This window comes from Bombus terrestris, chromosome 11, assembly GCF_910591885.1.
Source record: "Bombus terrestris chromosome 11, iyBomTerr1.2, whole genome shotgun sequence".
Lineage (NCBI taxonomy): Eukaryota > Metazoa > Arthropoda > Insecta > Hymenoptera > Apidae > Bombus > Bombus terrestris.
Window position 1 is genome coordinate 12,057,531 of NC_063279.1, and position 13,806 is coordinate 12,071,336.

A 13,806-nucleotide genomic window follows, 5' to 3' on the forward strand; every position below is an offset into this window, starting at 1 on the left:
CCATCAACTATTTCTCACGTTGCTATTGGACCGGTTAAAAAGTCTGAAAATTCTTTCCCTCGAAGACGATTACACGATTATATAATTTTTCAAGCGACACGCGATTCCCAAGAAGATTAATCTCACGCACGATTTCAGATCCCAAAGCGAGAGCCGTGTGCAGCAGCAAAGAATCGCGACGATGTACGAGGATGGCGCGTTCTGCATGGAAACGACCGCGTTGCAATCAGCATTCGAGAACGGGATAGCTCTGTGCAGCTTGATGTAAGCCACAGCGAAGATCCGTGTAGCGATCCGGAACGGAACATAGCCAGAGAATTGCAGCGATTCGAAAAATCGAGGCGTCTCTATTCGCGACCGTTAGAAGACAAGAATTTCATCGTGGATGCAACGAAGCCCGTCAAGGTTCCGGCGACAAAACCTCTCGATCGACTTTGGTATAATCGATCACGCCCCTCGATCCCTTTTTCTTTTTTCCTCCTTTTAACTTGCTATTCCTTTCATCGTGTCCGGGTAGAATTAGAAACGTGAAAAGTTTCGAACTAGCACGACTACCGTGAAATGACCGATAATTAAGTGTAACTTTTTCGCTCGACTTTATCCAGAGGAGAAACAAAATCGATGGACGTCCACGAGCACGAAAGGGATTTCGAAAGTTGGGCGAGCGTTCGGAATTTTTTAAGGCTAGTTGGAAACTTCCCAGACGGCCGGAAGTCGCCGGAGATCCTCTAAGTTTTTCCAACCATGCTGGACTTAATCTGTTGGAGGAACGTGGAGAAACTTCCGAGAAACCGCGAGGATCTCGAGGAAACTGTCAACGTTATCCACGCAAAAAATCCCGAGAACGCTCGAAACTTTCGAGTTTACTCTCCACGACATCGTCTAGCGCTTCTCCGTCGAAATTCTGGACGTTCATAGATTCCCCGTTGGTGTCTTTAACGGGGAAGACTCTTCGCTAAGGATGGCTTCAGACGGCTCGACTAAGTGGTCGATCAGTGAGAAATTTTAGTAAGTCGCTTTGTGTAAATGCAAATTTAATCGACTGGCTTAATCGATGGCAACGAGTGGCAGGTAAAAAACCGTAATCGAAATCTAAAAAAGTAGGTTTCACTCATCTACGTATTTAAATTTTTGTGTTTGTATACGAAAACTTTACCCATCACTCGATCCTTAATCGACTTTCGATTGAGCTAGCCTAAATTTTCACTTATACAAAGCGACTTCTTACTTGCCATTCGACTTACTCAGTTGACTCGTCTGTAGTCACCCTAAGTGATGAGATTCTGTGTTCTTTGCTCAAATCTTTCTTTGAGCAAATAACCTAGTGTATGTAACAGGTTGGTTCATAAGTTGTGCTGTTCTATTTGTTAGAAATTTGATATGAAGTACCGCCGCTGTCTTTCATCGTATTTTGTTATCTGAAAACTTTTAATTTTTCTGTACCTAAGCTACCACACCTATTTGATAAAAATAGTATGTAGAAACTTTTGATAAAAATTTCCCCTCTGGAACCTAGAAAACCATCTGTTATATTCTTCTGTCTCGTAGATTATATTCTCAGTTGCTATTTCTTTTTTAATTTCATTACTTGATGTGGTCTTTCTGTTACTATTGCTAAATATTTGAATCGATACAATGTATATGGCAGTAGCAACGCACGTGTTAAAGAATGGATACTAATTAGAAAAATCGAAAATAATTATCTAACAAAATATATAATTCGATAAGTAGAAAAGAATACTGCATTGACAATTGATAATAAACAGAGAGCAGAACTTATGAAACGACCAAATCGATATACATCGTGTTACTTGATTCTATTCCAAAGGATGGTACGAATCGAAAATTCCAGAGCTCACAGTACGTACGAATGACAATTGCATTCGCTATTCACGGATCACAAGTGCGACGGAACGTTTGTAGATAATTCAGCTAGGAGCAAGCAATCGACGAATAATTTAGAATGAAGCTCTTACTCGCAGTACTTGACGTCTCATCTTCGGTAATCGATCGATCGTTCTGTGAACCGAAAACGAAATATTTCGCCATTGCCTTTGTCCTTTCTGGCTAGTCCAGGCCTTATGTGCGCCTAACGAAACGGGAGAAAAGAAAGAATACCTTTCGTTCCGTGTCTTCTTATAGCAATTAAAACACTTTACTCTTACACAATCGAACTAGTATTATTAGTGAAATTTTACAAATCACAAATTGCAAATTCCAAGTACTAAATTAATATCTAATTTGAACAATATAATTAATAATGTTATATTATTAACGCTGGAGCTACGGAAGTGATGAGAATGATCAGTTCATAATTTTTCAAATTTTAAGGATTTACAAACATTTGGGATATTAATATCTTTTTGTAAAATATAAACGTTCGTTTTCCTCTTCGCATTATAAATATGTATTCTTCCACGTAGCTTTCATTTTTATTTCTTTGATGCAAGCTTCATACGTTCAGCGTGAATATATCGTATAAATTCTCTTGTATAACGATAAAAAGTTTAATTGAATTAAACGTGCGAAATTCCGCAAATAAATTTTACAAATTAGAACTCGTTCTAGACGTAAAACTTTAAATTGTAAAGGAGAACCTACCTACAATTTGTAATTTATTAATTTACTAATAATATTAATTGCTAGATTATCGCGTAAGAGAGCCTTGGTCATACTGACTTTCATTTTTCGATAATTTTCATAAACACGTAGAACTCGTTACTAGAAACGAAAGCGTAGATTTTTAATTAGAAATTAAACGAAGGGAGATGCAACGATTTCGGAATGAATCGAGGAAGCACAATGTTCGCGTAGGCCTAATTTTACAGGCGTTATAGATCGTTTATTCTTTGTTTTAATACGGTGATCTCGCTAGAGAGTTCTATTTTTTCTACGGCTTTTACGCGTGCATGTTCTGATTCCTATCGCGATTACGAGTACGTACATCTAGATTTATACAAACGTTGCACGTAATTTGAACGGTACTAGTCATTCTACTGTTGGATTATCTAATGTTTGTATTACGAGTGCAACGTGACACCACATCATCGATGAGCGAATAGGGTAATGCACGGTTGCATCCAATCGTTTATGTAAATGGGCTTATAATTTTGCATTAGGCATTTAGATGTCGCTGTATATGGATACTATGGATTTTTTGATGAACGAAAAGATTAATGCTGGATTCAGTGTGGGAATTATATTATTTATAGTCACGATAATTTTACCTATTTTACGTTAAAGACCAACGAAAGCAGCTTATTTTACAAAGTTCGCATTGAATGGACTCGAGCCTCGATTGCGAGGAAGTTGATTCAATCGTCGGTTGATTCAATGAATGAAACCTCGAAAAAGAATTTAACAGGTCCTCGATGGTCGTTTCAAAATGAAATTCAAATTCGTGTTCACTGTCGATCCTGTTTTATCGATAAACAAATTATCCAAGCAAACACTGTGTTCACTATAAATACATTGACTGTCGCCACATTAAGTTCATTTTTCATCTTTCTTGGTAAATGTCCTTCTTTCCATTCGTCAAAATTATCGAGGAAACAACCACATGGTTTGTTTCCAACGATCGAAAGTGGGACGAGTATTATATTAGGTTGTGTAATAAGTTTGAACTGTTGTATATCTTTAACAAATTGTCCAAAATATTTTATTTTTTAATTTTAACCATTACTCGTTTAACAAAATCTCTGTATATTGAAAGTCAACACATATTTCATGTATTACGAGAATTAACGAAGCTGTGGTGATTTCAGTTATAAATAGTTAGTTTACTAAAAACAGCCCTGATTTTCGTTCTGACCCTATCATCAAATTATACAAACTAAGCAATACGTATCCCTGTTGCTTCTCGGATTTATCGTGTGTCCATTCATCATCGCTCACATATGCAATATAGTTAGAAATATTTCTGAAAACTATTAATGTCTATGGAAATATCAAGAAATTTCATTACAAGTTTGTTTCACTCTCTGAATACTATAACAAATATTTGACCGTAGACGTTTCATATATTTTTATATACACAAACTATATCAAATTATATTCTACATATTTTTATACATTTCAGTTTTCAGCAAATGTATAAACATCCACAGTCCACTTATTACACAATCTGGTAGACTTTCATTCAAAATTTTCGTTCTTTTTCTGAATGGAACGTTCAATATCTGCGAATTATCCTAGTTCGTTACAGTTATCGTATCGATTCAAAGGCACTATGGGTGTGCGAAGGAAACCGCAGGACATTAAAAATTTCTATAGAAAATAGAAAAACGTGTCGACCTTTATTGTGATGTTGTATATATTCCTATATCTAATCGTAAAACGTAAAGAGTTAATATATTATTATTAAATATAGTGTCCTTGAATTTCTTTTGGGTACGCAATCCCGTTGCTAAGCTAAATACGTGAACGATACGAATTTATCGGAAACATTTCGTTTCACATGATTCTGTAACAATACTCAAGTGTTTCGTCACAGCAAATACACTGTAAGGTTCAGAAGTATGCGTTGACGAAATTTTAACGAATGTTCACGGAACGACGCCGCAGAATATCAATTATCCAGACATTGTATTACCAAACGAAAATTTATTCGTAATTAATACATATGTTACGCGTATTAATAACTCTGTCACTGCAAGTTTATTGCTTGTTATTCGAAAAAGAATAACTATATACAATCATATCTTGACACGTACTTCGACGTATTCGATGCTTCTTGAATTTCCTGTTGACCTATCTTGACCTATCATAAATCTAGACTGTTCTCATACACACGCTTATACATAATCTCACATATTCTAACTTTTCCGGATAGCTATCGACAATATCCAGATAAATGGCGTTCCTCTGCGCTCGTAAGATCCATCGATCAAATGTATTGAAAATACATAATATCACAGTATCGATTAAACGATTCAGTTAAAGACTCGAGACATGGAATTTTTATACGCGAATCGTTTCCAGCGCCCCATCCTCGATTTCTATATTAACAAAGAAAAGAGGTAATTTAATTCGACGAGAAATGAAAAATCGTCGTACTGCTCTGGGCGCGACTAATCGTCTTCGTTAGCCGTAATCGCAATTCCGATGGATAATTACAATAATTAATCGTGTAAAGTTATCGAGCCACTCGACGTACCACATTAGACCATAGGAAGACTCTGTAATTAAGTAAACTACGGCGCTCTAGGCGTTCGAACCTACGAACCTAGGCTGTCCTAACGACATACAAAGCAGAAAGTAGCGTGTAAATTAAAGTCGGTGTGTTGTAATAAGAAAAAAGAAAAATAACGAGAGAAGAGACGTGCCGATGTTGCAACGTATTAACGTTGTTTCACATCGGCACGTTTATCGTATTTAGAACAACGTTCCGACATATTCGGTGTAATTTAGAAGAGCGAATAGTCTTGTCTGTTGATTTATAGAGTTTAGGAGTTCCCATTGCCGCAGAATGCGTACATTCTGTTATCCTTAACGAAGCGTTCCGCCTTGGTAATTTAAGAATAATTGTAAATATTTGACGAAGGTCGTGCATCCATTGGGACGCTCTTTTTAGATTTAGAAAAGTTGTTTTTTTACGTCGTCTCTTTGGAATAATGACTCGCCATATTTTCATTTGGAAGTTTACTATGTATATAGGTAACTATCAGTATCTTCTTGCACAATTGGATTAATATTATTATAATCGACTGTGGATTTTTATGCATTCGTGGGAAAAGAAGATGCAAAAATATTACGAGAGGATTATAAAGCAGATGTTATTAAGAATTTAACGATGGCGTTCCGTGGATCGTAAGTAGGTCTAGTGGGACGAGGTGGATGTACGATAGTCGCTAAGAACACGTAAAACGTGACTCGTTAGTGTATTATTGCCATACTCTTGTGAGCATCTAACGTAAACTCGAGTAACGAAGCGATTCGACGATTCGGAATCCGTATTTTACGTTAAAAAAATGCGAATGATCAAAAGGTGCTTGAAATTTAGCGTCGTAGACGATGATTCGGGTTCGGGAATGTCTCCGATCACGTTTCTTTTTATGACAAGTCATTTCTGTCTTGTTATAATGAAATAATTACTCATCACTTAATGTATCATTTTCAATAGTTGTTTTTATTACTAAACAATTTCATCGTTGATAAACAAAAGGAAAAGAAAGAATTACGCGATAAGGAATTAAAGTAATGTCTGTCAATCACCATTTGCTACGAATACCTGTTAATCCTTTTTCTACTCGAACGACGAATTGCTTCCAAACAATATTCAACAGCTTCTTCGCCAATCGTTATATCATCTCGTTAGAAAATCAATATTTCAGTTAATAAATAATTCACGATACGTATAGTCGGTGTTACAACACGTTACGGGCGCACGGTGAACTCTGACTTTTCGCACGGATCGATGTGGATACCGCTACGAATAATCCACGAATCTCTCAGTGATCCACAGTGTTTACCCGATCGATCGCTGTAATCTCGAGCAACGCAGCATACGCAAATGAAACGTCATCGGCACTCGAGGGATTAATAACTCATTCCCTTAATATGAAATCCCGAAAATCGCAAATAATTTCGCTGTAAAATTAATACGGCGAAAGAATAACGAAACCAGTGTGCCGTCAATTCTCCGCCGTATTGATGGGCATAGAAATAAACGTTCAACGCATAGAGTTCAATGCATAGAGTCGACGGATGGAGTTCGGTTTACTAGAAAATCGAACGAATTTGTGTTCGAACGAACTCGAGACGGTGTTTAGCGCTACAAAGAATGAAAAAGCGGAGAAAAAAAAAATAATGCAGTCGCGTAGATTTAGTACTTCGTGGTGCTTCTCCTGTTCAAACGATCTAACGTTAGCTGACATTAACCTCGTCGAGTTTCAAGCGTGTGATTCTCCTATGCGCTGTCGAGCATTCTTCGACCATGAAAACAGTTTAATCTCCTTTCGAGTTGCTTCCACGAGGCTTGAGAGCACAAACTGTGCAAGAATCTTGACTTCTAAGACTAAACAGAAACGCGGAACTGACGAAGCACTCGTTACGAGGTGAACGAGAAGAATTGCTTTCAGTGGTATATAATTAATATATAATTAATCCTGTTACGTTCTTTCCATCACTCACTTAAGTGAATCGTGTTTCTTCATCTTTAAAAGCCTCTTTTATTCTTGCCATAAATAGTTATATAATAATATTATATATAATATATACATAATAATTATAATATTATTACGTTATTAGCTATTATTACTTATATATTTATATATATTACTATTATTTATTATTACATATATTATATATAATAATCTTTCAGATTAATTGATTGAATCACTTGCATTATTTCTATTATAAAAATTATGGTAACCGAATTTTATAAAAATTAATCTGGTACAACTACTTTGTTTGATGATATATATATATATGTCTCTTAAGATCTTTACAATTGAAACGTGAGATTATAAAGTAAAAATTGAAAGATCGTAGCAGGGCTAAAATTATTCATCGCGTTTACAATAACGACAGCGACAGGAAAATCGTCTCTTCAGATGATACATGTACGTCTAAGCGCACACAGTTTATCGTTCACGCGATAAAGAGATAATAAATGTAAAAGAAGGTGTAACAATGATGCGTTGAAGGGGATTTATTTCTCGGAGCATCTTGACTTCCAGCGTAATTAATCGCAGGGGGAATAGAACCCAGGACTGCCAAAGAGCGCGAAACTTCTAAAATGCATAGGTTCTCCCGCACGAGATTAATTCGTGTCAATTTGCGTGTTTCAACCGTCGTTTAAACGAGAAAGCTCGCATTGTATCGTGTGTATGGAATCGTTTCGTCGAGCGTACGAAATTGAATATTTTTCGGTGTTTGAATTGTGAAACTCTTCGCTTGTCGGTATTTATAAACACCTTACGCTTATTAAATAATCGTTTATCTTTAATTATCTTGTTTATTCGTCTTGAACGTGAATCTTGCCTTGAACGAGTTGCGAAATGAAAAGTTTCCTTTTTCCTCGGTTACATTGTTTACGATTCTCCTAAAATAGCGCGGAAATCTTATCGTTCGAACATTGTCTTGTGAATAAAGCATGCACAATGCAAGCAACCAGACGATTCTGATTATTGCATTGGTATGCGTGACGTATCGTTTCTCCGAAATTTAAATTTGACTGAACGAAATTTTCTAATTTAATCCGAAACCGCAAGCGAAGACGAAACGAGAGAAATCATTCAACGAGAATATGAGCGAAAGTGAAAAATGGTCAAGTGTTTCCATACAGAGTACGAGATAAGAGACGTAGCGTTGTAAACTAAATAAGAAAAAAACAAAAAGAAAAAAAAAGAGAGCAGAATCTACGATGGTATTTAGTAGACGCATTACTCCGATATAGAAATATTTTTCTCATCATTGTGTATATCTCCTATTAATTTCCGTGAATGTTGATCTATCTCCTGCCCTTGTGCATAATGGCACACGATAGATACTTGGAAGAGGAAATAGTGGCGGAGGGAAAAGCAACGTTCGCAAGTAACGAGAAACTTAATTACAACGTTCTATCGGTACCGCGTTCGAACGAGAAACTAAACAAAGCTGAACCGCTATGTCATATTGTATGTTGTGTATATTATGAATGTTTAGAGGACCAAGAAATATAATGTACCGATGTAAAGCGTACCATTTATTCCCCTTTTATTCCTCTTTATACCCCAAAGAATTCAAACGAAATATAATAATTCCCGAGTTTTTAACAAGATTCGAATGACTTTTGAAATTTCTCGTTATTCACACAAGTATAAATTCCTAATACTTATTAAGAGAGATGTACGTTTAGGGCACAACGTTGAACGATATCGTCGTGGTAAGCGTAATGTGCTTTTCGCTTGTACATATAGGAGAAATCAAAAGGTACAGCCGCGAAATGGACACGAAGAAACGAGTGCTAGATGGAACGATGTAAGATGATCAGGAAGGCGTGACTTAAATACCTTAACCCGCAACCGCAGACACACCGAACGTATCTAATTTCACGGTGTCTAATTAAAGAATGAAACACCTCTTGCAATAACCCAGACGGTTCCCGTGAGTGTACGCCGACTCAATTGGGACGATGCTCCGAAAAGCTGATTTATCGACCTTGCACGCGCTTCCTTTGCTTTTAACTCAAGAAATACATCGTGTCCGATGAAAGCTAAGCTTTACAGTCTATATAGTCTATACGTACATTAATAGAAGCATATATAATTTTTGAAAAAATACAAATGTTGCACGAGATACATGCACACAAGCTCACGAAATTAAGATAGTAGCTTCGAAGACACCTATTATGAATATACGAAATGTGTCGAAATTTCACTAGTATGTTATTTGTATATTTTGTATGTATCTGTATACGTCGACATATTTCAAATTGATAAATATCCGCCGTCTATTAATTATCACACAACACGATACAAATTTCCACAGAACTACAAACTTTTACATGCGTGTAAAATTTCCTGTTTCAGTTTGGACGAGCTGTAGACACGCGTTTCTTCTCTGTTAATCGCCTCGAGACCGATGTTACGCGAGCTTTATTAATACATTTAATGTTACTTTTCGACACGACATCGGATTATTCCACGTCGTTAATATGCCGGTTGCCGATCAAACGAACGAGAGACCGCGTGTCAAATGATGCGAACCAATGCAACAGCCCGATGAGAAGAAACAATTAAAGCCTCGTTATCGTCTCTGCATATCGACATTACAAATAAAGATCGTCACCGGGGATAATTAAGCATGAATTGCGCGTTTTCACATGACTCGCTGCTTATTGCATCGATTAATTGTACTTGGCACGATCGTCCTGTATTAGCAACGCGGTGAACCGGCGCGCGATGCCGCGGTGAAATTATAATACACGCTGATAGTTAATTCGTCATCGTTATTTGAATTCCGCTTCGAACGAGAACAAACGTGTGAAACAGTGCATGAATTAGAATCTCGTGTGCTTGGTTTTCAGGTATTAATGAGTGATTCGTAGTATTGCTTTCAACATAGGATAGTAATGAGATTGTTGATTTATTGCTAAGCAAAGAATATTTATATTTTCATACGTTATATTCCATAGCTTGTTCAATATTTTATAATTTATATTTTATTTATAAGTTATATTTTACAGTTTATATTTGAATTTCATTTCGATCGAACGTAGGTAATATTTTTATATTATCAGGATATAAATATAGGTATCTTATACTAAATTCAACTGAATCCAGTTTAATGCCAGAAATAACAAGTTGAAAGTCATTCTGCATTTAGAGTGTTTTGAACTATAATAAATGTATTTTTAAATCCTACGTTATAAACAGAAAGAATAGAAATTCGTAGAATTCATAACATTTAAACATTTCATCTTGCACCACAATTATGCGACGAGATATCGATTTCGTAATAAATCTATTTCATAAATATAGCGATGAGCTTGTGCTTGTGCTTATATTCGCAGTTTGAGTATCAAATGATGATAAAACATTAACATTAAAGATACGTTTCTTTCGTTGATTTAAGGAACGACTTTATAAAATTTCTTTATTCTATTACTGTAAGAAGAGAACGTAGGAACTTGATACACTTAATACAGATATTTAATCGCGTAATGCATAAAAGGACGGCAGCGCACGAAAAAATTTGTCGTAAGACTAAGAACATCGGCAAAACTGAAATTAACCTTGGTCTTTGATCTTTACGTCTAATCGCGTAATTATCGCGGATTTCCAGAATCTTCATATTGTATAAGATTAATGTTAGGTCAAATTTCACAATTTCGAAATCTTCACACACACGCACGCACAGAACACGATATATACTTATAACGTGTCTTTGAACAAAAATCATCTAACAAATAGAATATCAAACGTAATTATATATTAAAATCCAGCGACTTTGACACCGTTGGATACACGAAAGATTCTTTCTTCGAGCGGAAGTTCACCAATGAGGTATCTCTCTAAGTTCTGCCTCGCCATAGAAGAGTGTCCAGCGCCAATGAACGGCAAAGTCGCGTCTCTGCCAGCGTATTCAAGAATCACGTCTGATCCACCAGGATGGTTCTTCAACAATTCTGTGCAGTCGTAAACAAAATCGTGTATCACGATCCAGCAATTGTTAGCACTGTCATGCCACGCAACTTCGTCCAAGCTAATCATCCTCAGTTGTTGGTTTGGATGTTGGTTTTCGGTCTTGCTACACGATGTCAAGTCTTCCGTAGATTTTTTCCATGGTTTCTTTTTAGATTGTTCGGAAGACTCCTCGCATTCTTGGTTTTCCAAGTCAAGGAAATCGTCTTCTTGAGGTTTATTGTTTCTAAAATTCAGAGACTGGAAGGATAGACCGAGGAGATCCATGCTTTTGGTTGCTGCGTTGCTACGTCTGAAAAGAAACAAGATCGATGGCTCGCACCACTTCGTTATATTCGAGAGAAATCAGTATTAACTCACGATCATTGGCTGACGCAACATCGCAATAGAAATGAGCGTTAAATAGCTGAAGAGATTTCAGAAGCGAAGTTTTGTGAAATAACAATAACAAGAAAGTTTACGCGGTGACAAATAAGGCGCAATTAAGCCTCTCGTAACGATGCAGATTAATTACACTCGAACTGCAATTGAACTTGCGGTGACGACAAAGAATTCAAAGAATAAATTCCGGTTTGCTCAATTAATTTGTCTCTAATCACCATCTATTTCTTAGTCGAATAAATTAGAGTTCGAATAAGAAGAAATACAGATTTTTGTTGAAACGCGACTCGGTTTTGAAGAAAATGCACCGCACTTAATCTTACACGCGATTAATCGTACGTATTCCCTTAGCAGAATCCAGAGGTGGATTAGATACTAATTGTACATGACTCATGAACATTAATAAATTTCGGTAGGGTTAGAGGTTATCGACTTTGTTTTTTTCATGAATTCAGCGAAGTCTCGTAAGAGGTCCACAAATATTTTTCCGCTATTGAAGTATTTAATTTGAAATAATTAATAACTTGAAATTATACCAATTCGATGCAATTGATTTCGATGCAATTGATTTCGATGCAGTTTGAAAAAATTCAATCCCCTAAAGAAGAAGAGATTCTCTGCGATCAATAAAATAAAGTTATAATGAAAAAAATGAAAGACTCAATGTGTCTGATAGAACGTTTCTCGATAATCTCGTGAATTTGTTTAATTGTTTTAAAACGAAGATAAATCTTGCCACTTAAAAAATAATAAATTCAACATTCGATACTTTCTCACTTGATGTAATTTTCATTTGATATTTCATATCGCACATGCAGTGAAGAATACCATTTTTTAAAATTTAGTCGTAAAACTAGCGAGACTTTTTTATGACTTTGATTACAAAATGAACGATACACTTAGATTTACTATCTAACTGTTATCGGATTTACCGTCGAAAATCGATTTTTATTAAATTTACGATTGATCGAAAAATCAACAATGGTGATTACTTTCGTACATACTCCTGATTTTCCTCCATTCCCTTTGACTATTTACACGAGTCCTCACCTATGAGACACTGCACGCAGTACTGGGCACTGCCTAGAAATCAATCGGGGGCAAGGGAAAATAATTCTATTACCGGTTGAAATCCGATGCATACAAGTTGGTTGTTCCCTGACTAGACTTTGCCTTGGCTATCCAATGGCGTAGCGATTCGATATTCGTGATAAATTATGAATTTAATTATTTAATCAAACCATCTGATCAAATTAAGATGATTTTTTATCCATTCTCGTATTTTTACGAATATTATGAAACATGGATTATTGGTCAAAAGTTCCGTAGAAATTAAGAATTTAAAAAAAAAAGTCATCTTAAAATTGAATAATATTAGGAAATTCCTTCAGGAAAGATTTACGAAAAGAAAAGAGACGACTATCGATAAATGTAGCGTTTCAAAGAAATATCTGCCTCGAGTTCTGCTGCTTTAGAAAATTATTTCGTTAGAAATTTATCGAAAGAAGATAAAGTGCTCGATAGCGCTTACTTTGTTATTTTAAAGAATAATAGGTCTAGGTTTTTCTTTTCTTCTTAAGGAATTATTTCGTTTGAAATTAATCGAAATAAAGGAAATTACTATGGATAATTGTAATATTATTCGATAAGAATTTTAATTAGTAATAAAATTAAAACAAATCTCGATATGGATAAAATTGGGAAAATAATTTCAAATTTTTCATCTGTATTGCGAATCGATTTTTGAGTATACAAAACATATTTTATAACGTAAACATGAATTTATTCTTGATTTCTTACTTCCTGTTGTTGCCAATCGTTGCATTCAACTTTGCAGGAGAAAGTGCATCAAAGTATCTTTATCAGCGAGATTTTTCACATTTCTTAGAGAAACACGTGGAATTATGCAATCCTCAGGAAATGTATTATATCTTTTTATATGTTTTTATCGAATACAAAGATTTGTCACTAAAATGTACATATGTTGCTACTGACTTCTTACCCCTGAGATAAATCTCGTTCACATTTAGCTACGTCAATGATAGCGCGTAATCTGACAAGTTAGCGGTTATGCGATGGCAGGAATAGAAACACCATAAATTACGACGCAGCTTGTTAAAGTGTAGATATATCGATGAATGATAGCTGATTTAGCAATGTAACGTTTTATTCTTATGCTTATTAGCAACTAATTAACTATATTACAGATACATATGTAATTAGCTTCTCAGCTCCGTTAATTTTCTATGATCTGATTTTTATTCGCTCATGAGAGGACAAAATTCTAATTCTCATGTTT

General features: G+C 35.6%; 2 protein-coding genes across 11 annotated transcripts in view; one reads left to right on the forward strand and one right to left on the reverse strand.

The window, feature by feature from the left end:
* The window catches only part of LOC100650123, a 108,654-nt gene extending 99,972 nt beyond the window's left edge, over positions 1–8,682 (forward strand). For all 3 annotated transcript variants that reach the window (XM_020865552.2, XM_020865551.2, XM_003399228.4), the window contains one exon: positions 139–8,682. In XM_020865552.2, the coding sequence (XP_020721211.1) occupies positions 139–268 (130 nt within the window). In that variant the 3' untranslated portion in view covers positions 269–8,682. The remainder of the gene's footprint in view (positions 1–138) is intronic.
* LOC100648950 (cytochrome b5) overlaps positions 8,419–13,806 on the reverse strand; it is a 70,337-nt gene continuing 64,949 nt past the window's right edge. For 5 of the 8 annotated variants that reach the window (XM_048409912.1, XM_048409911.1, XM_012313579.3 and 2 more), the window contains one exon: positions 8,419–11,418. In XM_048409912.1, the coding sequence (XP_048265869.1) occupies positions 10,917–11,393 (477 nt within the window). In that variant the 5' untranslated portion in view covers positions 11,394–11,418 and the 3' untranslated portion in view covers positions 8,419–10,916. Of the gene's footprint in view, positions 11,419–11,486; positions 11,898–12,499; positions 12,617–13,806 lie in introns of those variants that run through there. The other 3 variants (XM_003399219.4, XM_012313578.3, XM_012313580.2) reach the window with 3 other exon arrangements.